This window comes from Danio rerio, chromosome 7, assembly GCF_049306965.1.
Source record: "Danio rerio strain Tuebingen ecotype United States chromosome 7, GRCz12tu, whole genome shotgun sequence".
Classification (NCBI taxonomy): domain Eukaryota; kingdom Metazoa; phylum Chordata; class Actinopteri; order Cypriniformes; family Danionidae; genus Danio; species Danio rerio.
In genome coordinates, this window is record NC_133182.1 from 7,991,883 (window position 1) to 8,019,133 (window position 27,251).

General features: G+C 42.8%; 1 protein-coding gene across 2 annotated transcripts in view; it reads right to left on the reverse strand.

The window, feature by feature from the left end:
* Positions 1 to 26,934, reverse strand: part of si:ch211-163c2.3 — a 67,861-nt gene extending 40,927 nt beyond the window's left edge. Inside the window, exons 1-10 of one of the 2 annotated variants that reach the window (XM_021478112.3) lie at positions 26,711 to 26,934; positions 26,439 to 26,524; positions 17,459 to 18,544; positions 16,288 to 16,521; positions 15,986 to 16,207; positions 14,692 to 14,749; positions 14,308 to 14,454; positions 14,143 to 14,202; positions 1,942 to 2,118; positions 1,476 to 1,658 (exon numbers count right to left, since the gene is read on the reverse strand). In XM_021478112.3, coding sequence (XP_021333787.3) covers positions 1,476 to 1,658; positions 1,942 to 2,118; positions 14,143 to 14,202; positions 14,308 to 14,454; positions 14,692 to 14,749; positions 15,986 to 16,207; positions 16,288 to 16,521; positions 17,459 to 18,544; positions 26,439 to 26,524; positions 26,711 to 26,867 — 2,410 coding nt within the window. In that variant the 5' untranslated portion in view covers positions 26,868 to 26,934. The remainder of the gene's footprint in view (positions 1 to 1,475; positions 1,659 to 1,941; positions 2,119 to 14,142; positions 14,203 to 14,307; positions 14,455 to 14,691; positions 14,750 to 15,985; positions 16,208 to 16,287; positions 16,522 to 17,458; positions 18,545 to 26,438; positions 26,525 to 26,710) is intronic. The other variant, XM_073908025.1, reaches the window with a different exon arrangement.
* Positions 26,935 to 27,251: the final 317 nt, after the last annotated feature.

Here is a 27,251-nt window from a genome sequence, read left to right on the forward strand (position 1 = left end):
TTACGTTGCCGCCATCTCCGCTCACCATGACGCGGTGGCTGGTGGCACCGTGGGAAAGCATAACCTCATCATCCGGTTCCTCAGAGGTGCTAGGCGAATTAATCCAACTCGCCCCCCTCTCACGCCCTCTTGGGATCTCGCCCTCGTTCTCACGAGCCTGCGATTTTGATCCCTTCGAGCCACTCGATACAGTATCTTTAAGATTTCTGTCCCTGAAGACAGCTCTGCTGGTCGCGTTGGCCTCCATCAAGAGGGTCGGGGACCTGGAGGCATTTTCGGTCAGTGACTCGTGACTGGAATTCGGGCCGGGATTTTCTCACGTTTTGGGTATAAGTGCCTGCTATGGCCGATCCCCGCTGGTGATCACCATATGCTTTCCGCCACGGTTAAGTTCCCCCCCTGGGTGGACCCGTGCTTTCCCTATCTGCTAACCACCTTCTTATGCGCACTCCCCCTTTCAGGGTTAGTCCATATGTAATTCCATTTGTTTCCCCCTATTGGGTGCGGATGGTCTCCGCAGCGTCCTCCCTACTGGGATGGCACGCTTCCCAACGTACTGTCGTATATTCCTAGAATTATCTAGATGCTAACGACTCCCAAAAAATATACCTATTCCGTAAAGCTTCTTTTGAAGTGGGATAAGTTAGGGCCAAGGGCACGTTGGAGGACCGCGCCTCTCATGATCTGGGTGCGTCACGCTTGCCTGACCGCTCTCTCATGTTGGGTGTTGGTAAGGTGCAGTCATTATGGCGCTTTCAATGGGCTCCCATATGTGGATTTAGAACATCAAATCCACTTATAGTGCTGGAGTTCCCCCCGAAGGGGAACATTCGAGGTTACTAAAGTAACCCTTCGTTCCCCGAGGAGGGGAACGGAAGCACTATACTCCGTCGCTATAATGACTGTCCCTTAGCTGTTAAAAGTCTCTTCAGCTTAAAAAGGATAGCGTCTGCTGGCGCCAGGTGTGCTTATATACTCAGTTGATTGCATATGCCGCACACCTGCGCAGGCTTGCGCTGCCAATTCATTCTTAATTGGCCCGTTCAATACTCTTTCAGACGAGTAGCTTCTGAACCGAATCTCCCATAGGTGGATTTAGAACATCAAATCCACTTATAGTGCTTCCGTTCCCCTCCTCGGGGAACGAAGGGTTACTTTAGTAACCTCGAACGTTATATGACTGGTCTAGTGTATTCATTTAGTATTATTTATTCTTTTATAATCAAAAGTTCCTGATTAAATTGATTCTTTTGAATCAAAATTCACAAAGTTGTAATCATTTATGAAGACTGTCATGATGAACAAAATGTGTGGGAATTAGATTTTTGTTTCTTACAGTCATTTAGTACAGTTCAAATACTAAAGATTTACTATAGATTTTTCAAGGGAAGAAGGGTGATCCAAACTTATTGGTTTGCAAAAAAGCATGTAACTTCAACACTCTATTAAGTGGACATATTTAAGAAGACTGTCACCTGTCATCTGTGTGCTGGCACCAAAGACTTGCCGTGCCACTGTTTTGAATGCCAGGAAAACATTAATCTTCAGCAGAATGATGCGTATATTTTTGAGATATTGAAGATTCGCTCCTTGAACACCCTCCTTCACTCCCTCTAGAATGGACTTGGCCACTACTTTTGGATCCAAACCTCCTTGTCCTGTAAAGCACACAAACAGAACATTGACATGATAAATATAAATTTGAAAGCTGACTCTAACCAAGTCGTCTATTAATGCATCTATGGTAGAGATGTTAATTTATGCAATAAGAATCAAAATTTACAATGATGGTGATTCAGATATACAATGATAGTGATTGACAACTGGTTCTTTTATTTAAAACACTTATTAATTTTACAATTTTGCACATTGCACTTTTATCACAAATGTAATTATTATTTCATGCAAGCAAAGACAAAATCTTGAAGCTACCATACTGACCAGCACAGATAGCAGGAATAGCCACAGACTGGTAGCGGCCATGCTCACACTGTACCACTATTTCTTTTGCTAAGGTCTTGATGACGCTGGGGCTTCTCTCTCCACAAACATGCATGATGATCTTACATGGTAAGCCTCCTGGTGGGGTTGTAAAGATTTGCCTCCATGCTACCGAAGCTGATATAGAAAGAATTTTAGATGACAATCTGAACCTGGATTTCCCCTTCCGGGGAACTTTGACGTGTCTCTTCACACTTTGGTAGATCGCTAGATGACCTATCACTCTGAAGAGTAAGAAAATGGACCAATGAATGCCAATTACTTGGCAGAGCTTGGCCCCGCAGGTGCTGGAGATTTATAATTAGTAGAGTACATAACCAGCACATGCAGAGCAAGCAATTAGAATATACGCTTCAGACCCTCACAGTAGCGATCTGCGCAGGACTGAATCCCGCTCCAGCCAGGTTTTATTCCACACTCCCGCCATATATTCAGCCTTTGTTTACCCGCTGCCCGACCCACCATGTTTTCTACCCAACCCGACCATTTCCTCTAAATTTAGATCTGGTTTTCAAAATCTCACTTTAAAATTGGATACTACCAAAAAAGAGAGATGACAGTTCTAACAGGTTTGTAAGCTAAATGTCATTTTGTTTGCTCCTTTATGAAGAGACATGAGTGCCACGTGACATGCGGTGAGGTTTGTGGCTGGTGAGGTACTGACTCTTTTAAAGTCAGATTTACAAAAATATTCACTCAATATATTTGCCAACTACCAATTGTGTTTCATATATCATGTCAGCATTATTTCTATACACATAGCAGGTACATATTGGGCCAAGGAAGAATGTAAAATGTATAATGATTAAATATGTCTTTCAAAAAATATCCAGCTGGATGCTACAGAGTCCAGACAGCCAAAACACTGCACCACGTGCACTTTCTCTCATTCACACTTACAAACACACACACACACACACACACATACACGCCAGAACATAACTAACAGGGGCTGTGGGTGGTACAAATGTGAGTTTCGTACATTAAATTGCTGATCCATTTCTGCAACCACTGAATTTACAGTGTTCTAGTACAGTCTTTTGAGTTCAGTTTCTACATCACCCTCTCGTTGACCTGTCGTTTCTTCCACCAAGTAATCATCCATAATCTTGTTCCTCTATGCTTTGGAGTCATGCATTTTGGCAGCACTGGTTTCTTCAACAGTTGTATAAATTCCTCATCACAACAAAGTTTTTGCACGCACACTTTTGCACTGGTCACAATGTCTAGACCTGTCCAAAGCTCAGTGTCCTCCCTCTGCAAAAGCTTATTTGGTGGATCCAACAATGCCTAAACATTGTGCACAAGGTTTGCAATGACCAAGAAGCTAGGTGCAGTTATCTCTTTCAACAGACCAACAGCTTCCATTTACAGCTCTGGACCATGGGCTATCGCAGAGATATTTTCAGTCAGAAGAGATGTGATCTCTTCGGTAGCTAAATGGCCTGTCCACCTTTGTTCAAGAAGCTGTTTGAGGTGTTTGCCCTTGTAGTGCACAGCAATTGTAGGCTTCTCACAACATTTGTACAATACATTACAAACATAAAAAAAAATCCATTACAGCTGCCTAGCTGACATTGTGTGCAGGGCCAGCGCGTCTATAGAGGCGACATAGGTGGTTGCCTAGGGCGGCAGAATAGAGAGGGCGGCGTCCGTGACACCTCCCTCACCACCCGCATCCTCAGTTATGTCTGCGACACCTCCCTCACCACCCGCGTCCTCAGTTATATCCGCATCTAGAACGGCAGAATAGAGAGGGCGGTGTTCGGGACACCTCCCTCACCACCCGCGTCCTGAGTTATGTCCGCGACACCTCCCTCACCACCCGCATCCTCAGTTATGTCTGCGACACCTCCCTCACCACCCGCGTCCTCAGTTATATCCGCATCTAGAACGGCAGAATAGAGAGGGCGGTGTTCAGGACACCTCCCTCACCACCCGCGTCCTGAGTTATGTCCAAGACACCTCCCTCACCACCCGCGTCCTCAGTTATATCCATGACACCTCCCTCATCACCCGCGTCCTCAGTTATATCCATGACACCTCCCTCGTCCTCAGTTATATCCATGACACCTCCCTCATCACCCGCGTCCTCAGTTATATCCATGACACCTCCCTCATCACCCGCGTCCTCAGTTATATCCATGACACCTCCCTCATCACCCGCATCCTCAGTTATATCTGCGTCTAGGGCGGCAGAATAGAGAGGGCGGTGTTCGGGACACCTCCCTCACCACCCGCGTCCTCAGTTATATCCGTGCCTTGGGTGGCAGAATAGAGAGGGCAGCGTCCGCGACACTTCCCTCACCACCAACGTCCTCAGTTATATCAGTTACATCCGTTAAGAATAGTTGATGGGTCAAGTCCAGCTTGGATTAGCTCTGCTAAAATGGTATCTGTCAGTTTGGGCATCGCCCATTTTAGCAGTAGCTACGGTCGGTTAATAGTCACTCCGCTACTTTGTAGGACTCGTTCTCATTCACAAACCAAATGACAATTGATATATTTTCGCAGCCTGTAGGGTCATAGGTACCATTTACTTTAATGTGTAATATGAGTGTGGTGGGAAAGGCATGATCAAACACCCAGAAAGGAAGGAGAGCAAGCGGAGACACCGGCGGCTGGTCAGTGGTCTAATCATGAATAATTATTAACACCTGTATTTTCTAGTGATTGGGCCGGAGAGACACCTTCATAAGGGGAGGAGAAGGAGAAGCCGGGAGAGAAAGGAGAGCCTGACCATTCATAGACTCGACACACACAGACAAGCACACGAGTGCCCAGCACAACACAGTAAAAATAAAAAGTTTGTGCTTACCTGATATTGCCGACCCTGTCTTCTTCTTCCCACCCAACAAATTTATTACAATGAGTCACCCACATCTTTCAAGCCTCAGTAACCACTTCACTCAGTAAACTTATGATCTCATTTTAAGTATCACAACAGTTATATGTTGCCTTTTAAGGAAGCGTTTTCACTGTGTCAGCCAAAAGGGATACTTTTTTTAATTGCATGTTGTCAAAAGCATCCTTTTTCCTTCGTAAAGGTAGCTGATTTTCCATAAGAAAGCCAGTAACGTTCGAGGTTACTAAAGTAACCCTTCGTTCCCCGAGGAGGGGAACGGAAGCACTATAAGTGGATTTGATTTGTAAAATCCACGCATTGGGAGGATTCGGATCAGAAGCCGCTTGTCTGGAGAGTATTGAACGGGCCAATGAATGAAATTAATTGGCAGCGTAAGCTTGCGCAGGTGTGCGACATCTGCAATTATCTCAGCATATAAGCACACCTGAAGCCAGCAGACGCCATCCTTTTAAGCTGAAGAGACTTTCAAACAGCTAAGGGACAGTCATTATGGCGACGGAGTATAGTGCTTCAGTTCCCCTCCTCGGGGAACGAAGGGTTACTTTAGTAACCTCGAACGTTCCCCTTCGGGGGGAACTTCAGCACTATAAGTGGATTTGATTTGTAAAATCCACGCATTGGGAGCCCATTGAAAGCGCCATAATGACTGCACCTTACCAACACCCCCGATGAGGAGATAGTCAAGCAAGCGTGACGCACCCACATCATGGGGGGCGCGGTCCTCCAACGTGTCCCTGGCCCTAATTTATCCTACTTCAACAGAAGTTTTACGGATTTAGATATATTTTTTGGGAAGTCGTGAGCATCTAGATAATTCTAGGAAATACGACAGTACGTTGGGAAGCGTGCAATCCCGATAGGGAGGACGCTGCGGAGGCCATCCGTTACCCAAGGGGGGGATAGATGGCAGAATTACATATGGACTAGCCCTAAAAAGGGGGAGTACGCATAGCAAAAGAGTGGTTAGCGGAGAGGGAAGACACGGGTCCGCCCAGGGGGGGGACTTAACCGTGGCGGAATAAGCATATGGGATCGCCTAGTGGGGATCACGCATAGCAGGCACCTATACCCAAAACGCGGGCTGACCAGCGGGCAGACCTACAACGTAGTGGGCCAGCAAGTGACTCCTCCGCTGAGTCAGTGCTGGGGGCCACGGAGGAATCTGCAGGGCTCACCTGACGGGGAACTTTACTGACAGATAGAAAAGGCGCACGTACCTCCGTGTTAGGGAGAATGGCGCAGCAAGCGTGTTTCAACACCCTACCGAGTTGTCTCCTCAATCACCAAAGGGTTACCTAATACCCTTGAGGAAACCGGCTCCACTCGCAGATTGTAAAACCTTGCAAATGTGTTGGGTGTCGCCCAGCCCGCAGCTCTACAGATGTCTGTTAGAGAGGCGCCGCGTGCACGCGCCCAAGAGGATGCAACGCTCCGAGTGGAGTGTGCACGAACTCCCGGGGGACACGGCTGACCTCGACTCGAATAAGCGAGTGAAATGGCATCCACAATCCAGTGGGATAATCTTTGTTTTGATACGGCACTTCCCTGCTGCCGACCGCCATAACAGACAAAGAGCTGCTCAGATGATCTAAAATTCTGAGTACGGTCCACATAAATGCGCAGAGCGCGAACTGGACAAAGTAAAGAAAGGGCTGGGTCTGCCTCCTCCGGGGGCAGCGCTTGCAGGTTCACTACCTGATCTCTAAAGGGGGTGGTAGGAACCTTGGGCACATAACCGGGGCGGGGTCTCAGGATGACGTGAGAGTAATCCGGCCCAAATTCCAGGCACGAGTCACTGACCGAAAATGCCTCCAGGACCCCGACCCTCTTGATGGAGGCCAACGCAACCAGCAGAGCTGTCTTCAGGGACAGAAATCTTAGAGATACTGATTCGAGTGGCTCAAAGGGATCGGATCGCAGACTCGTGAGAACGAGGGCGAGATCCCAAGAGGGCATGAGAGGGGGGCGAGATGGATTAATTCGCCTAGCACCCCTAAGGAACTGGATGACCAGGTTATGCTTTCCCACGGTGCCACCAGCTACCGCGCTATGATAAGCGGAGATGGCGGCCACGTAAACCTTGAGAGTGGAGGGCGACAGCCTGCTGTCCAACTTCTCTTGAAGGAAAGAGAGCACAACACTAATCTGGCAATTTCGGGGGTCTTCTCTGCGAGAGACGCACCATTCAGTGAATAGACTCCACTTCAGGGCGTAGGCGCGCCTCGTGGAGGGGGCTCTAGCCTGAGTGATGGTATTAACCACCGCAGTCGGTAGGTTACCTAAGTCTTCCTCGCGTCTAGGGACCACACGTGGAGGTTCCAAAGATCGGGGCGAGGGTGCCAGATGGTGCCCTGTCCCTGAGAGAGTAGGTCCTCTCTCAAAGGGATCCGCCAGGGGAGGGCCGTCGCGAGGAGTGAGAGCTCTGATATCCAGGTCCGGTTGGGCCAAAGGGGCGCAACTAGCAGAACCTGTTCCTCGTCCTCCCTGACCTTGCACAGAAACTGCGCGAGCAGGCTCACTGGGGGAAACGCATACTTGCGCATGCCCCGAGGCCAGCTGTGGGCCAGTGCATCCGTGCCGAGAGAGCCCTCGGTCAGGGAAAAAAACAACTGGCAGTGAGCGTTCTCGGGGGAAGCAAACAGATCGATCTGGGCCTCCCCGAATCGCGCCCATATCAGCTGAACAGACTCGGGGTGGAGTCTCCATTCTCCAGGGCGTAACAGCTGTCGTGAGAGCGCATCGGCTGCACGATTGAGCGTGCCTGGGACGTGAATGGCGCGCAGCGATTTCAGCCGCGGGTGACTCCAGAGGAGCAGACGGCGGGCGAGCTGAGACATGCGGCGAGAGGGCATACCCCCCATGCGGTTGATATACGCCGCCGCCGCCGTACTGTCCGTCCTGACCAGCACGTGTTGCCGCTCCAGCACCGGTAAAAAGCGGTGGAGAGCGAGGAACACTGCCAACAGCTCTAGGCGATTGATATGCCAATGCAGCTGGGCACCCTTCCAGAGGCCCGCAGCCGCATGCCCGCGACACACGGCCCCCCAACCCGTGTTGGAAGCGTCTGTTGAAACAACAACATGGCTGGACGCCTGTTCTAGAGGCACACCGGCCTGTAGGAACGAGGGGTCGTTCCAAGGGCTGAGGCCGCGGCGACACAGCGCAGTAACCGAGACCCGGTGTGTGCCCGCGTGCCATGCGCGTCTCGGGACCCGATCGTGAAGCCAGTGCTGAAGTGGTCTCATATGGAGCAACCCGAGCGGCGTGACGGCGGCTGCGGATGCCATATGCCCCAGGAGCCTCTGAAAGAACTTCAGTGGGACCACTAGTTTGCTGTCGAGCTCCCTCAGACAGTTCAGCAACAGGCGAGCGCGTTCCTCGGAGAGGTGCGCTACCATGGTGATCGAGTCCAGCTCCATCCCGAGAAAAGAAATCCTCTGCACGGGGGCGAGTTTGCTCTTTTCTCGGTTGACCTGAAGCCCCAGTAGGCGGAGATGCCGAAGCACCTTGTCCCTGTGCATAATCAATTGCTCCCGCGAGTGGGCTAAAATCAGCCAGTCGTCGAGACAATTGAGTATGCGAATGCCCGCGAGCCGAAGGGGCGCTAGGGCACCCTCCGCGAGTTTGGTGAAGACCCGCGGAGACAGAGAGAGCCCGAAGGGGAGGACCTTGTACTGCCACGCTCCACCCTCGAACGCAAACCGCAGAAATTGGCGGTGGCGTGGAAGAATGGAGACATGGAAATACGCGTCCTTCAGGTCTATGGCTGCAAACCAATCCTGAGGACGAACGCATTGGAGAATGCGCCTCTGCGTGAGCATTCTGAACGGCAGCCTGTGCAGACAGCGGTTCAAAACGCGCAGATCTAGGATTGGCCGTGACCCACCGCTCTTTTTGGGTACGATGAAGTATGGGCTGTAAAACCCACTCTCCATCTCGGCTGGAGGAACCGGCTCGATTGCACCCTTCGCCAGGAGGGCAGCAATCTCCTCTCGCAAGACAGGGGCGGACAGGGGGCTGACCCTGGAGAAATACACGCCCGTAAACTTGGGGGGCCGTTTCGCGAACTGAATCGCGTAACCGAGTCTGATTGTGCGTATGAGCCACCGCGAGGGGCTGGCCCGCGCTAACCAGGCAGGCAGAGCCCTCGCTAATGGAGTCATCGCTACAATCGCTGACGTACCAGCGGTGGGGCAGCGCGGAGTGGGTGTGCTGATCCGGGAAGCACGAGGGTCCCGCGGAAGAGCTGGAGGAGAGCAATTCGCTCTGGCTCCGCACCCTGACTCCGGAGAGGGGGCTGGAGGGCTGAGGGAAGGGAGACCGTCCCCCCAGCGCTCGTGAGCCACTGGCGAAGCACGTAGAGTCTGCGAGCCGGAAGGCAGCGCGTCCCGGACTGGCAGAACTCGTGCAGTCACATCCGGGGAAGGGAAAAAGTGCTCTTTTACTGATGTTTTGGTGGCACTGAAAAGTACCGTTGTTATCGGGGCCCCGCCCTCCAGCGGGGAAAGAGCAAGTTTCCTCTTCTCCGGATGGCCTGTCTCAGGGACGCTTCGCGGTCCGTTTACCGGACTTAACGGCGCCCTGGGCAGGAGGGGCTGCCTGCTTTCGAGGTGAACACCGCGCCCGCTTGGCCGGAGGCGCAGGCGGGGGCGGGGCAGCACTCGTTGGCGGGCGCCCTCGGCGAGGAACAGCGGAGGTGGATGGCTCGGCGGGCGGAGCGGGCTTACGGCCACGCCGATAGATGACATTGCCCATCGCATCCGACTGCTCTTTCACCGCCTTGAATTCCTGGGTGAATTCACCGACGGTGTCGCCGAACAGGCCAGCCTGGGATATGGGCGAGTCAAGAAAGCGAACTTTGTCAACGTCGCGCATATCGGCCAGGTTTAGCCAGAGGTGGCGTTCCTGAACCACAAGTGTGGACATCGTCCTCCCCAGCGCACACGCGGCGGACTTAGTAGTGCGAAGAGCATAGTCGGTCGCGGTGCGCAGCTCATGTAATAAGCTTGGGTTGGACCCGCCCTCGTGCAGCTCGGCCAGCGCCTGCGCTTGGTAGCGCTGGTAGGTGGCCATCGCGTGCAAAGCAGAAGCAGCCTGGCCCGCAGCCTTATAAGCTCTGGCTCCGAGGGAGGCAGACAACCTACAGGCTTTGGACGGGAGGCGGGGCAAACCCCGCCACGTAGAGGCGCCGCGCGGACAAAGATTGACCGCGATAGCGCGCTCCACTGACGGGATCGCCTCATACCCCCTGGCAGCTCCGCCGTCAAGGGCGGTGAGGGCGGAGGCACACGCAGCACGGGCAGAGAAAGGTGCCCTCCAAGACTGCGTGAGCCTACTGTGCACTTCCGGGAAGAAGGGGACGAGAGGCTTCGAAGGCTTCGCCTTCTGGTCCTCTACGTAGCACCCATCTAGTCGGTCCGGCCGCGGAGCTGGGGGATAAACCATCTCCAACCCCACGGCCGAAGCAGCCCGGGAAAGCACGGCTAACATGTCCGCTTCAGGATCCGATTTGACAGCGCTCACCTGCCCGGAGGGGGCGAGCGGGTCCGGATCTTCGTCGGACAGTGAAAGCCCACCCTCCAATGCCGCGGAGGACATCTGATCTCCGGTGTCAGCGAGTGTGAGAGCTACCATCTGGTTAGACGGATCACTCTCACCACCCGAAGCTTGGATGGAGCGCCGTGAGGAGCGAGAGGTCCGCGAGCCCGTGGGCGGCGGATTATCTCCCGCTGAAACCCTCAGATCTGCCCGAGCGCCCGCTGCTTTTTTAGAACAGGAGGCAACTGGGGTGGCTCGCTCTCTTGCGAAAGTTAGCCGCGATCTTAGCTGTGCAACGGTCATGGCATCGCAATGATGACATGAACCGCCCGCGAGCACCGCATTAACATGCTGGACCCCCAAACATGCAATGCAGTGATCGTGTCCATCATCCGGAGCCAGGAAACCCCCGCATCCAGAAACGCACAGTCGGAGCGCCATCCTGAAAAGGACGTGCTGCACGACTGTGTTGCTCTTTTAGGAAAGTTGCAACTATACGCACCGCTCTGGAGGACCGGACCCAAAGAACCGCAGGCAAGGGAGTAACCCAGCTCGACCGTCTGCCACCGCGAAGACCCACTCTGGACCGGGAGACACACTCGTTCGCTCTGAAGTGCTGATCAGCAAGAGGAACCCTCATCGACTCACTCAGAAAGGATCTGAAGCGAAAAGGATGGCGTCTGCTGGCTTCAGGTGTGCTTATATGCTGAGATAATTGCAGATGTCGCACACCTGCGCAAGCTTACGCTGCCAATTAATTTCATTCATTGGCCCGTTCAATACTCTCCAGACAAGCGGCTTCTGATCCGAATCCTCCCAATGCGTGGATTTTACAAATCAAATCCACTTATAGTGCTGAAGTTCCCCCCGAAGGGGAACGTCCATTATTGAGGACACATAGTACCTTTTCTTTTGAACTTCGTCCGTGTTTAAAAGAATGTATTGAGTACATCTATTGATGTATTGATGAATTTCTGATGATCACATTACTTTCAGTTGCATTATTATTATTATTATTATGCTTTTTATGTTAAAAGAGCAGGATGTGTAACGTAATGGGAACAGATTTATGGAAGGTCATGAGGGCACTTGCATTCTATTTCATGTAAGACTCATGCTCAGGCACACCTGCACACTCAGACATGCACCCACGCTCAGTTGCAATGACTTTAAAAGTACGATGACCCTAAAACTACCCATGTGAACTTCAGCTGAACTCACAGTTGACAAAATATATTGTTGAGCAATGTTTTTGCTGAATTGCCATATTTGAAGTAGGAAGGAAAGACCTTAACTGCTCATTGGTAGGATCCTTAAATAACCTGAGATCTTTTTTTTTTTTTGGTAAAGAAATTACTCAACTGGGCATGCATCACACAGGGGATTTTAAATTCTATTAATGGAGAAACTAATGGAGGTGTGCTAATGTGTAAATTTGGGTGGAGTGTTAAGACAAAGAAGTGTATTTAAACTGTGTGCTAGCCTATACTAATCAGACACTTGAATGACCTGTCTCTGTTGTTACTGATGCTGTAACAATAAACTGCTTTGCCTAAAGACTTCAGCGATCTCAGACTTTGTTATTTTTTGAAAACTTTGGCTTAAGCTGCCTTTCCACTGCACACGTCATTTGGACACGACTGTCAGAATATGCCTCCTTGTGGCAGTCCCACAGAATTTTCAGTTCTGATGTGCACCATGGGAGAGATGCTGTTCTCAAAGTGTCCAAGATAAAGGAGTGCAAAAGCAAGAGCCTTTATTCTCTGTGCGTTCGCAGTGGTTGAATGAATGAATGAATTAATGAATACTAGAAACTGATAGACCGCTTAAAATATTGAAGGGAATGTGGAGACAACATAAAACATTATTGTTGTTACTTTACTACTTACATTTATAAACAGAAATGTTTTTTTTTTATTTAGACTTTTTTGATTAAAAAAAATAAACAAATTTTTATTTTTTTTCATCTCACGCGCACGGACCTGCTTGTACAGCACTGGAATACATCACATACGGTCAGCCGGTCGCATATGCTCTAGTCGCAGGACTTCAAATATTTTAATGAATCCACAGCTCAATTCAGATTCGATTTTCCGCATAAGGAGACTATGGGAACTCACAAACTACTCTCCTTTGTAAATGAATGACTTCCGGTCAGTTGTTTGTCATTGTCATGTGCAGTAGAAAGGAGGCTTTAGAAACTTGGAAGATATTTTGCAGACCAGAATCTTTTTTCCACAACAAGTAGAGATCTCTTTTCCGCTGCTTACACGTCTTTCTGTTTCCTTTCACATTGCACATGAAGAAAGGTGCTCTTTAGAAGTTTGGTGTTTTTACAATCATCGGTCTGTTTCATTGGCAATCTTCCATTAGTAGCCAGCATACACAAACGCATCCATACAACTCATGCCTGCAATAAATTTCGGTCATCAATAGCAAAATGCAGAATAAGCTTTTTACGCTGTACTCAAGACAGTCTCCCAAGGATCTATCCAAGGATCCTGAGTGCTGCCTAGTCTATCGTAGTAGCTCATTCGGACGGTCAGACTCCGCTATGCAATTAAATTTGCCATCAGCCTCTCGAGATCCCGGGTGTGTGTTCAAAGCTGTCATTAGCATGCCATCCTGTGGAAAGTTTTTTAGAGGCTCCTGGGGCATATAACATTTGTAGCCACTATCATGCCTCTCAAATTGTTCATACAAGACTATTTTCAGCGCTGGTTTTACGATCGTAAACAACAGGTCCACAGATGGGAATGGAATGGGGAGAGGCACCGGTTGACCATCACCTTGCTGTGTCGTCGCACCTTCAGTCCCTAAATGGAACTTGTCTGCTTTGGGCCTGGGTGCCCTTTGAACAAGTGTCCTCTCGCTGTGGGTATCAAGCATATAGCTGCAGGTTCATAAACTGGACTTCAGTTGCGTTGTCATATCAATTGCCTGGAGCTTTTGACAGTGTTCCTTGCTCTCCACCAGTCCCTACCAGTGCAGGAGCGGAACCATGTGTTGGTTAGGATGATCAGCACGGCTGTGATAGTGTAGATCAACCTTGTGATGTGCGCTCCCACAGCATGTCTCAGCTGGCTCGCCATCTGCTACTCTGGAGTCACGTGGCTAAATCGATGCAAGTCGTTCATACCCCTGTGCCATCTTACACTCTCTCACGACAGTTACATTCCTGGGAGAATAGAGACTCCACTTTGGCATGGTCCATTTTGGTATTACGAGTACACTTCAAAGAAACCCAGGTCATCCTGCTGCTTCTCCCGAGCTGCCCTTTGACAGCTACTTACCTTGCTCTACACTAATGCGCTGGCTCTCAGCTGGCCCTGGGTTTACGCAATATGCATTTTTTTGGCTTAACAATATTCTGCTCACTCCACATGTGCTGGTTATATACTTTACTAATAATTAATCATCAGCACCTGCGGAGCCGAGCTCTGCCAACTCATTGACAATTATTGGCCCGTTTTCTTACACTTCAGAATGATTTGGGAGTTGTTTGCAAACTCCCAAAGTGTGAAGACACACATCTCCATTCCCAACTTAAGGGGGAAATGGGTTATGTTAGTATCCAGGACATTTCTGAATATATGGTTTTTCCAGAATCTTTGTGACAAAAATACTTTTGACATTAACAAAGGCATTTTATAGTGCACTTGATACTACAGTATAAGACAACTCTAATCATACTTTTAATAAATCAAAAGAGATTTTTTGGAGGTAACTTTACTTACCTCCTTTCAGCAAACTTTGGACGGAAGGACCTGCTTTAGTGAGAATGTCCTTACAGGCTCCTATGAAAGCAAAAAAAAATAAAAAATCAAGTACCTTCCTATGGTCTAAACCTTTAAATATTTTAAGACATTTGGGTTATTATATTAAGAAGTTTGAATGCATACCGTTTGTCTGAAAGTCATTAAAGTCTGTGGTGTTCACGATGGCATCAGTCATCTCATCAGTGATGTCACCAAACACTAGATGGAGTTTAATCCTGTCTACTGCCATGATGACCTCATCAAGGTCAGTGGTCAGTGAGTGAAACAGTGCTGTGGGGACAGGGGAAGGTGGCAGGTATAAAAACTCATTTATTCTATTTACAGATTCTTTGTTGTATTTTCTATAATTTGCAATTAGTATGTTTATATTATATATATTTTTTTAATGCTCATTTTCAAAAACTACTCATTTTATTCTCTTATATTTTTTAATGTGTGGTTTTGATAAAGATGTCAAAATAGCAACACTTAATGAACACAATTTTAAATCCCTCTTTAATCTCTTGCCTTGTCCTGTGCTGTCCACCATTAGTGCATGAAGAGTCCCAAGAACTATCTGAAACATCTGAAAAATATGGTTGGGATTTAAGGTCACATTAGTAAACTTCAGTTCATAGAGAAAGAGAGAGAGAGAGATGAGATGTCTGAACTGTCTAAGCTAACTGAGTGTATTAAAGATGTTAAAGACTGGATGACCAACCATCTCCTTCTCTTAAACTAAGACAAAACAGAATGATTACTTATTGGACCTAAATCCTGTACACAGCAGATCTCACAACTCGACCTGAAATTAGAGGGATAAAAAGTTAGCGTTAACTCTACTATAAAAGATCTGGGTGTCATATTAGACCTCAATTTCACTTTTGAAAAAAAGGTTCAGGGTTTCTAGTACTACCTAGAATAGCAAAGTTGAGTAAAGGAGGTCAAGCCTTCTTATTTATGGCTCCTAAATTCTGGAATAGCCTTCCTAATAATGTCTGAGGCTCAGACACACTCTCGCAGTTAAAAACTAGATTAAAGACCTATCTTTTTAGTAAAGCATACACTTAGTGCATCACATAGCGGTATGATGCATGAATGTGCTCCACACAGTGTTCTTCATCTCGTTTATATACACTATGAACAGCAGCTACAATAATTATTCTCTTTATTCTCTATTTCCACCTGGGGATACTCATCCCGAGGCTCTCAGAGAGTATGCAGCGCCACTGATGTGATCAGAGACCAGCGACGAGATGATCCCAAGGATTCCATAATCCTGGACCAGGCCGTATCCTGAGCAGCTGCTGTGGTGGTCATGGAAGAGTGGAGAGCATGAGACTGATTCCTGTGACGCTCCAGGGACAGACTTTCGTCAAGTTTTCGCTGACGTCCAGTGTTCTCCAGCCTCTGGCGCCTATAGACTGCAGCTCTGCACAAGATGTTTGGCCATAGGAGAAATGGTCTTGCCTAACTGAGCCTGGTTTCTGTCAAGGTTTTTTAATTCTTCACTTTCACTAATTGGTGAAGTTTTTTCCTCGCCGCTGTTGCTACTGGCTTGCATGGTTCTGAATCTGTAGAGCTGCAAATCAATGGATTTGCTCCTCAGTGTTTGGACTCTCTGTAGTGATTATTAAACCACACTGAACTAAACAGAACTTAAACACTGAAAACTGAACTGACACTGTTTCAATTTACTATAATATTTTATGTTAAGCTGCTTTGACACAATCTTTATTGTAAAGCACTATAGAAATAAAGGTGAATTTAATTAAATTGAGAGAGAGAGAGAGAGAGATAGAATAATACATAAACAGCTTACTTCCTCAGAATGGGAGTAATTAGGCATTATTGGGATACGAATGGTGTGCAGGAAATGAGTGGATTTAGATAAAAATGTTGAGATCTGCTGAGTGAGAATATTAACAGAATCTCTGACTGGTATGGACAACACATCTTCAGGTTCAATAATTGGAAGTGCAACTGAACCCCATAAATTCCGCTCACAAAGTGCAAAAATTTGACCAAGTCCACAGCGAAGTGCCTATGATAAAATACATATTAATAAAATATTGTAAAATCTTTTCTGTAAGCACCATATTTTCAGTTTTTTTTTTCTCTTACATTTTCACAGTTGTGGTTTATTCCTTGTGGTGCACATTCGAGGAATAAAACCTTTGAGCATCCCAATCCTTGTGGTGCATCCACCTCCAGCACTTCTCCAGATTTAAGTGTACGATTTCCCTTAGCAGTATTGAAGTTAGTTTGAAGCTGCTGTCCTGCTTTATTCAACAGTGATGATCCAATCAATGTTGAGGTCATGTTTGTATTGACCATTGGTACAACAAACACATCTGCCTGTATTCATGATGAAAATCACAAGAACTAATTGAATAATTCAAATACAATAAATCCATTTATATACAACTTGTAGTAGTGGTGCTCATGCATTTTTATGCAGTGCACTTACATTTTTGCTGAAATATTCCTATTTTTTTATTTGGTAGAACTAGTGCTACAAAGTAAAAAAGTTAATTTCAAGTCCTAGATTACCATTAATAAAACCTCTCTTCAACTCTTGTAGATGGACTTTTTAAAACATACACAATATCAACACAACAACATCAATCCAAATGACTTTAATTTATTAATCAATAGCCCTGGTTAAAAAAAAAAAAAAAAAAAAAAAAAAACTTTGTTCATATACAGCAGAACTGATTACACCACAATTTCTCATTCTGAAAACCGCCAGCACAAATTTTACAGTAAATAAATAATAATTTACAGTTAATAAAATTGTTTTAGACTATATTTTGCTAACGCTAAATTTTTTTTTTTTTTTTAGTAAAATATTAGTTTTTTTCAACTGAGGTTGAATAGATAACTGTGGGTTGATTGATTTTTTTTGTATTAAATTTGTATTAAACTGAACAGAATCATTTTTAATTTACAAGAACTACACCAGCATTCTATCACTACTCTGCTGTTTAAAATGCAGAACATGTTTTACAATCTGAGATATTGGTTGGGATTTTTCTGGTAATCTCTGTAAAGCAGCTTTGACGAAATCTACATTATAAAAAGTACTATATGAATAAAGATGGCTTGACTTATATTAGATATGTGTGATATTTTAAGCATTAGCTCCGGTGTCCTGATTCTTTAAGAAAATAATGACATCTACCTTAAAATTGGATGGCATAAAAACAAGTAAAAGAATGGTAGAATTAGTATTTATTGTGCTGTTTTTTCTTTAGTCAATGAAATAAAAGTATAGTAAGTTTACCAGCCATACCTGTTGTTGTTCAAGGCCAACCACAACTTTAATATGTAATATATTATCATAGTCCATTGAGTGATTCGTTGATGAAGCAGAGGATGATATTGTGTTTTCGGGCACATCAGTGGGCAGAATTTCAACCTGACAAGAACTTTTCACTGATCTCAAAGTTGTTGCACCATCACCTTGAAAAAATTGCTGAACTCCAGGTCCTTTCACCTCTAAATGTCTAGTGACAACACACTGGAGATATGACTCAAGGGTTTCAACTTCACATCGAGGTCCTGTAAGGTGGACGCATGGGGAAGATGAACATGTTGGCTTTATTTCCACACTGCACTCCTTCACACCAGCCATCAACAAGATCTTAGAGAAATGTTTTGCCATCTCTGGGTATTGAAGTCTCAGGCAGACATGATGTTTGCGATGTTTTTTTTTATATTCAAGCAAGATGTTCATCAGCTCAGTAACTTTAGTAGTGAAGCCGACCAGTTGCACTTCAGTGTCAGAATTTGAATCATTCTGGTATTTAAGCTCCACTTTTACACTTTCACGATTGGCCTGCTTGACTGCATTACTCAGTTCAAACGCTAGCGTAGCAAAGTCAGATGACTTTTTCAAGTGTATAGTCTCTGAACACAGGTCTGTCTCAATTGCATTGGCCGCCTCCTTAAGAGCTCCATCAGACAAACTCAACAGAAGCAGATCTGATCCTGAAATTTCAATCATTACTGGACTCTTGAGACTCTGCTTAAATCTTTTCTGAAGGTGATTTATACTGTCACTTGAAACCAAGAAGTTCATAAAAGCATAATTTGATAACCTATTCTCTATGATCCCCTGTTTAAGTGTTGAAAGCTTTTGATAACATTTTAGAACCTCTGTCTTTGGACCCTTTAAAAGGATTACATCGGGTTCCTGTTCAATCTGAAGTGTAGGTAAATCAGAGTTTTTGTATAGCTCAAACTGTTCTTTGATGAGAGCAAAATGTTTCTCAGACACAGGAAATGTTTGTTGAACCTGCTGTTGTTCCTGCATGCTGCTTGAAGATTCTAAATTCCTGTCCACTTGATTGTGTTGTTCAACCACAGCCACACATGTCTAAAAATAAAAAATACAAATATAAGACATGTATTTACCACAAAAAAAAAAAGTTTAATAAAGAAAATGCATGATAAGGGCATAACAATAAGAGTATTTCCTGGAGACAATGAAGTATTATACCTGCCATAACCTGTATTTAGCAGCCCAGCAACAAATATAAAAAAAATTATGTAAAATATAAACAATTCCCCTTCGAGTGGGGAACTTCCATGCAATGCTATGTGGAAAACGTCCACTATGGGGATTTAGTCAGAATCCAAATATATGAATGAGTATAAAAATGGGCCAATGAAATTCCAATGACTTGGCGGCGTCAGCGTGCACAGCTGTCATCAATGACATTGAATTTTGCATAAAAGCACTGCATGTGCTCAGCTGAGACATCCTTTTCGCTTTCAGAGCCTTTCACAAGTGTCTGAGAGAGTCGTTGAGGGTTTCTCCAACCTGTGTCTACAGAAAGAAAGATCGAGAAGCAGCTTCTCCTCGTCCAGAGCGCGTATACGCAGTGGCAGACGGTCGAGCTGTGTTCCTCTCCCCTGCCTGGTATTTTTTGGGTCCTCCAAGAGCAGTTTGTATTAGGAAGCAAGTTTCCAAAAAGAGCAAAGCTGCAGCTCAGCTTGTCATGCAGGTTATGCAGCACGTCTTTTTCAAGATGCCGTTCCAACCGTGTGTTTCTGGATGTGGTTGTTCCCTGTCCCCGGATGATAGGCACAAGCTCTGCGTTGCATGCCTGGGAGTCCAGCATGTTAATGTGGTGCTCGCGGGCAGTGCATGCCATCATTGTGAAAAGCAAAAGAGAAATCCACCCCAGAGTTCCCCTTCAGGGTGGTGAGTGCATTGCCGGATCCAGAAGTGGATATGCTGGCCGTGCTTTCCCGAGCTGCTTCGGCCATGGGTCTGGAGATGGTTTATCCCCCAGCCCCGCGGCCAAAACAACTAGATAAGTGCTACGTAAAGGATACTATGAAGGTATTTTTCCTAGAGGTGCACATTAGGCTCACGCAGTCTTGGAGGGCACCTTTTTCTGCATGATCTTCGTGCGCCTCCATCCTCAACACCCTTGATGGTGTTGCAGCCAGGGTGTGCAAGACGATCCCCCACATCAAGCGCACCATTGCAGTCAATTTACAGTAGGTGAGAGTTCAATGTGACCATTACCACCGCACAATCTACTGCCGCCGCTTTTAAAAAAAAGAATGTGTTTTTTAGGTATGACTGCAGTTTGCGACTATGCCGCCAGATGGCACAAAGGGGCGGGATGCGAAAGGACAGAAATAGACTATACATTAGCTGTAAATACTCTGCTACTTGTAAATAAAGATAAACATTGAAACAGAGCATTATAAGTCCTTCATTATTCACTAAAAAGACAACTAGGCTACATTATTTAAAGGAATAAAGAATAACAAATAACCTTTGGGGTGAAGTACTTAAGTCCGCTATATTCAGCACCAAATACTAGTTGACGTGAGACTGTGTTGGTTTGTTTTATAAATTAATAATAATCTAGCCTAAATAAAATAAATAGAAGTTTCATAGAAAGCCTATATTAATATATTTCCGGTCACAGTTTGACACAAAGGAGTTGACAAACCAGCGCTGAGGCTGTTTGCCTCTGTGCTGCCTGGGGCAGTGTCATAAACTCAACAAATAGGCAATTGGTGATTTAATGTAGGCTGCAACCAACAAACCAACCTTTTTCCATTTGTAAAATTACAGTTATTGACAGTTCTTATATAATATTTTCAATAGCCTACATAGCCTAATCTACGAATCAAACTAATCCAAATTTTTTTGATGTTAGCATAATGATAACTTCACACCAAACAAAGGCTTTCGTTTTAGAGCTTATAAAACATCTATGCAAATTAAGCATATTATTAAGCATAAACATATTATGCCTTAAGGCTCATTGTCATTGTCTTTCATTACATGCAGTGCGCACACATGGATCACGAGTGAGACAGACAGTCATAATCATAAGACATAATCTTTAAACTAATTACTTCTATTAAAAATGTTGACAGGCTTTGTAAAAAAAATAGCAGCGGAGCATTAATTAAATGCATATTTTCCATGAAGCAATCTAATCTGGCCAAATGTTTTTTTTTTTTTTTTGATGGAAGATTAAAACTTGATTTGACAAGCATATGCCGGTTCTTAAAAAAGATTCAGTCAGTAGTTTTGTTTTGTAATCCAAATTTGTCATTTAAGTGTATAAGATCTAGAGCAGTATTTATTTATTATTTTTTGTTAGTTTATTCAGTTTTTCTATGCTGCTGTAAACACTGCAGGTGCGTGAAGATGCTCTGTCAAGTTCTGTATGCTGTTCGCATGTTAAAATAAATCAGTATTTAATACAATGCAATATTTATTGTGTCACACAAAATAGGCATGCCAATTATTTTTTTAAAATTAAATTATATTTTATTATGAGTCTTTTAAGGGGTAACTGTTACATTCGGTTTACAAGCGGAGGTTGGCCGTTGGCAAAATTAACCCAAATTAAAACATAAACCTGCATTTTAATGACGGATGTGGGTGTCACAAAATACTTTTTTGAAAAATTTTTTTTTTGTATTATTATTATTTAATGTAAACAACACTTAATAAAAAATTTTATGTATTTATTTCACCACCTTATTGGAAAAACTGCATCAATTACAGTGCTTCCCGCACTTGCGGTGGTAGCCGGATTGAAACACACCATTTACCCACATCACATAAATAGTTAACTATATGCGATAAACAAAACACAATTCCATTTTTAATCATAATAATTGTATTTATTATGACACTTTAATTTAATAGGTTAAAGTAAAGTCTGAAATGAAAAAGAGCTGCTATTCAGGAGCAATGTGCTCACACTGACAGGTCAAATCAGCTTCTTTCTTTCTTTCAAGTTCAAAGCAAATTTGAAAGCCAAAGGATTTTAGATAGCCTATGTATATAAAATAGCCTATGTAATATAATAACATCAACAAGTTAATACAACAAGTAGCAAACGAGAAATAAATGACAGAGAAGTTGATAAAAACAGACATTATCTCTAAAAATTATCTTAATTGCAAGATTTAAACGAGTAGATTTTTTAAAATAAGGAAAATGCGTTGTTTAACTACTAATGGTGTATATATTTTGTAGCCAGTTTAGATGTCATTTCGTCATCTCTGAGTAGACTCCATAGACAAAGATTTTCTGAGTTGTTTAGATTACAGAATATATTATTTAGCCTACGTTTTCTCTCAGTATCTTGGCTGTGCATGCCCTGTCAGCTGAATACGGGCCTAAAATAAATAAAAAAAAAACAACTAGACGGCGCGCTAATATTTCTTCTTCTCCTTCTTTTTTGTTTTTGTTTTGAATAACAAATAATTTCATGAGATACTGACAGCTTGATTTGCAGTATTTTCTAACATGTTATTAGCTTGGATTAAAAACAATTCACAAAAATTTATTTAGTTTGTTTTTCTTTCTTTAAATAAAAGATTGTATTGAATTAACCTATGGCAGTATGTAAACATTAGAAATAATACTAAGGCTGAGATACAGATTCCCTCTTCATTTGTAAGTGTATTGGGGGAAAAGAAAACATTTTAATTACTTGTTAATAAAATAGTGCAGGATTATACTCAGTCATTGGCTAAAAATATAAAGATTGCCAATGCTGCGCACATTTATTTTCAAGTAGCCAATTCATTGCTACGACGCGCTCTTTTACGGAGGCAGCATGAGAGAAAGCACATGTTTTTTATTTTTTTATTTTACAAATACGCAACTTTGGTGTTATTGTGTGTACATATATTTCCATGGTTAAGTAGATAAGGTTCTATATTGCATGAGTGGGGGCATTATTTTACAATGGTAAATTGAAGCATTTCTTGGCAAGTTAATGCTTTATTGTATTGTAATTAAACTCTTTAGAAATTAAACTGACACTCTAAACGGAATGGAGTAACAACTTTTTTAGAGAAGAACCCCTTCATTTCTTTGTGCAAATTATATTGTTTTACACGCACATGCATTTAAAATGAAATCCAATGATAGATTTGGTAAAAACATACACTCGCTATCCATATTAAATGAAATATATAACACATACAGGGCCTGTGTTTCCTTTACAAATATTATTGAGAATGACATATATTGTAAAACATAAGTGGGAATAGAACACAGCCAGGAACTATGTTTCTAACGACAGCTCCAGAGCTGGGGGCTGTTGCAGAAAGCAGGTAATGTGACATACCCGGGTAAGTTTGAGAGTAAGTAGGTGGAAAACCTCAGCTTTGGTTCAAAAATCAGAGGTAACTTCTGGGTATGTTAAGTAGGAATAGCAACTGACTCTCTGAAGATGCTATGAAGAGGCCTGCTGGTTAGAACTTTCTGCAGTGGTTCACAAGTGTCATATTTAAAAATTTTATAAAAAAAAATAATAATTAAACAATATCCTACTTAATAATGATAATAATAACAATAATAATAATCATCATCATCATTAATATTATTAATGAAGTATGATTTTTTTTATTTCTAATTCATAATAATTATATAATTTCATTTCTTGATAAAGCACCTCATTTATTTATTCATATAATTCATATATGATATTATAATACGCTATGTAAGTTGCTATGTTGAGTTTGTCTGTTTCAGAGAGTTTACTGAGCATTGAGTGCTCTTTTGATGAGAATATTTATGGACGTAGAAGCACAGATACAAGTTTTTTTTTTCACTGTAAGAGGGTTATAAGTGCATAGTTCTTTTTATAACCAAATTTTTAATGTATATTTTCAAAAGAATCATTAATGTATTTAACAAAACTTTTAAAATGAACTGTGACAAACCACAGGTCTGCGCTTACCATGGAAAACATTAAGTGCAGCTCTTTGTATTCACGTCAGGGTATTTTAGGCAACTGTACAATGTGGCAATATAGCGTGTAGGACCATCTGTACTGTACTGTATGCGGCAGCCGCCAATAGTTAAGCTTAACTTTTCTTAACTTTTCCCATTCATTCTCTATGGTAGTGCTTAACACTACGGATGCAATATACTTTTGGCCACACGTAGATTATTTGGCGCTGTTTCTTCATTTCCGTCGCGAGTAATTTAAAAAGCCCAGTGTTGATGGTAGAAAAGGTGTTTTTCTTAATTGTCAGGTAAAAAAAAAAGTTTTGTATTGTACAACAAATAATTGCTGTTTAAACAATCTTGACACAAACTTTGCATATGGTGTTTGCTGTTTTAACTAACCTGATCAAACAGAAAAGGTAAATATAGAAGAATTAATGTTGTATAATATATAAATAATATTGCATAATGAAACCATAGATTATTATTCAATAATAGAATGTGAAATGGGATATTGATTAATATTAAATGTTTAAATATAATGGAAATTTAATTACATAATAATAAATATTTTGTTTTCAAGGAATTTTACTAAGTAAATATACATTTATTTATTGATGATTTCACTGATTCTGTCACCGACTCGGTCCCAGTCATTCCCCTCGCTGGGCAGCAGAGACCGCCATCCCCGGATTTCTAAGAATTACATCATCCACCTAGACTGATTGTGCACACACCTGAACTGAATCCAGTTAATGACCCATGCTCCCTATATAAGCCGCACTCAAACACCAGCTCATTGCGAAGTCTTGTTTCAGCCATGGCCAGCATTACTGAGTGTTCTTTCCTGCCTGATCTCCTGTGCATTAATCTGGGCTGCGTTTCCCGATAACGATTGATCTTAGCACTTAAGAGCGTTTTCTACGAGTCATTTTGCGAACGTTCGTTATTGTTTCACGTGCGTTTCCCAAAAATGCACTTAACACAATTGCACGTAGCCCAGCTTTAAGTGCAACTTAGGAGTCGCTATCCGTTTGTTAAGTGCTGAAATGTCACGCTATAGAATGGCTCGTTATTGTTGCACATGTTATAGCAATCCATATAATTCTTCTTCTACTTGTGTGAATGTATATTCAACTCGAATAACATAAAAAAAAAAAATATTTTTGAGCCAGTTTAAAAACATAAATTAACTGGAAATGTCGTACTGTAAAAACACTGTCTTGCTCCAATCTCGCATAAAACTAATTCTAACAGTCCTTGCCGGAAATGACATCAGCATCATTTTCGATATTTATATGAAACCTTAATTAAGTAGAATTATTTATCAATTTCTTTCTCAAAAATTGCTTATCTCACATCAAAATAAATAAATAAGTAAATAAATAAATAAATAAATAAGCTCTTACATTTATTTTTGAAAAGTTTAGCCTAATTATTAATTATTATTATTTGTATATTGAATTGTGTAATGTGTAGAAAATATAAATGAATAGAGATATACGTACAAATAAAATGAATAATGACTTTGAAGAGAAGTAAATTGTAGGTGCAATTTGCCGGTTGTCCAGCAGGTGCCCTCATAACTCTGTCTCCTTACGATGCACTTAAGGCTTTACGATTACTCCAGAGCACTCGTAGATCCACGAAGATTTTCAAGTGCTACTTAAGTTACGATGCTTTTGGGAAACAGACCGTAATATTAAGATCAGTCGTACGATCATTTCTACGAACTTCTTAGGCTTACGATGCTTTTGGGAAACGCAGCCCTGGACTGTTTCTGACTCTGAGTTGCCTTCTGCCTGCCCTTGACCCACGCTTGTTATACGGACTCTGAACCACGCTGCCTGCCCTCGACCCACGCTTGTTACACGGACTCTGAACCACGCCGCCTGCCACTGATCTATGCCTGGTAAACCACTCCGTGTCTGTCAGCCGCCAGCCCCACGATCTTTATTGATTGCTGTTGATGTGTGTTCGCACTTTAGTGCGTGTTGGATGTGTGTTTGAACTGTGTCTAATAAATACTGCAAAATGGATCCCTCCGTGTCAGTCTCCCCGTTACAGATACATTCATTATTTAATTATTATCTATTACAGTTGTTATTTAAAAAATAGTTGCATTAATTGTTTATTTAAAAACTACAGCCGTTATTAAGTATTTTTGTTTGTAAAGGTTAATGTTTAAATGTTATTTTCTTACGCATACTTAACATGTTCATAATACAATAAATGCTAAATTAAAATATATACTGTATGTTAACAGTGCAATAGGATGTAGAACATGCAATTAATAACTTGTATTACACACCGGAAACATGCCCCATAACTCAAATCCTTTTTTGACAAAACTGACAAGGTCTGTCCTGACTCATTAAACCCTCAAGATTCGCAAGCAATTTTTCTCAGTCGCTTTGGTACATTTCTCAGATCAGAACTGAAATTAGCAAAACAGTAAGTGCATTTCTCAAAACAATTCATACAACACCATGGATTACCTGCAAAACCCAGTCTCTAGCTCAAAAACCTGAGAAAAACTGTAACAGATTTTTGTGTGTTAAACATCAATTAAAACAATGTTAGTATTTTTTCAGCTTTAATTTTAGAGGGAAACTAGCCAATTTCTTCTTCTGGGTGTAAAATGGACATCAGGTTGTAACGTGTCATAGGGCTGCAATTACTTAGATGGCATGTTGGTGTCTTGTTATTTTTAATCAGACGGAGCATTTTTATTGTTTGAGTTTTTTGTTTGACCTGCACTGCATACGGCTGTACTATATAAAAAATTCTTTGTAAAAAATTGAGAGAGGCTAATAATAATGACCTGTAATTTCCATCACATTGAGAGACTTATTGCGGCACAAAATATAAAGATTTTGCCTAATTTAAACCAAAACCAGTCTCTTTACTCTGCGTAAAGACTTAGTCTCTGTTTTGGCTTATTTTGTTCGCAGAACCATATATTATTTGCAGAAAACACTGTACAACAGACTAATACATATAAGTTAAATATCTATTTGTTTCTGACTGTGACACTTACCTGATTTGCAGATGCTTTCACACGGACTGTCCTTTGTCCAGGTATGTTGATGAAATGATCCCTCTGGTCTAGCACATTTTTCTGCTCTGTGAACACAAAAATAAGTATCATAACTAGAAATAGAATATTATAATATGTAATATACGTTCTCTCTCTCTCTCTCTCTCTCTCTCTCTCTCTCTCACACACACACACACACACATATTTTGTTTAATTTTTCTTAAAGACTTTTATTTCATTTGAAAAAAATCAATAAAAACTAGCATGCTTACCATTTTTATTCGCAAAACTTATCTTGTAGATATCATTACCCTCATTACTGATCACGCACTCTCTATATCTTACTTCAAAATACCTTTTTATGTGTTTAAGAGCCACATCAGAGAGATTACTGGCCTTAAAAAACACATCGTACAGGTAGTTCTCCATCTTTCATCTGTTGATTTTATGGGGTTTGGCATGTTTATTTTGTAGCTGCTCTCATGCTTTCATTTTTGTTTTGGTTCATATTACAGGGCGTTAACAAGGATACAGGGTGTTACTGGGGCGTTAACAAGGATATCTTTTGTTGAGAGAGTTTTTGAAAATATTCAACCAATGGGGTAAGCAAAGTAAACTTGCTTTTGCTATAAGATAATATTATTTTGCTTAGCTATATATAAATGTATATATAAATGTATATATATATATATATATATATATATATATATATATATATATATATATATATATATATATATAATAAAGTAAATTATATATGTATAAAATAAAGAAAAAAATACATAATTCAATTATGAAATACCATAACTCAAA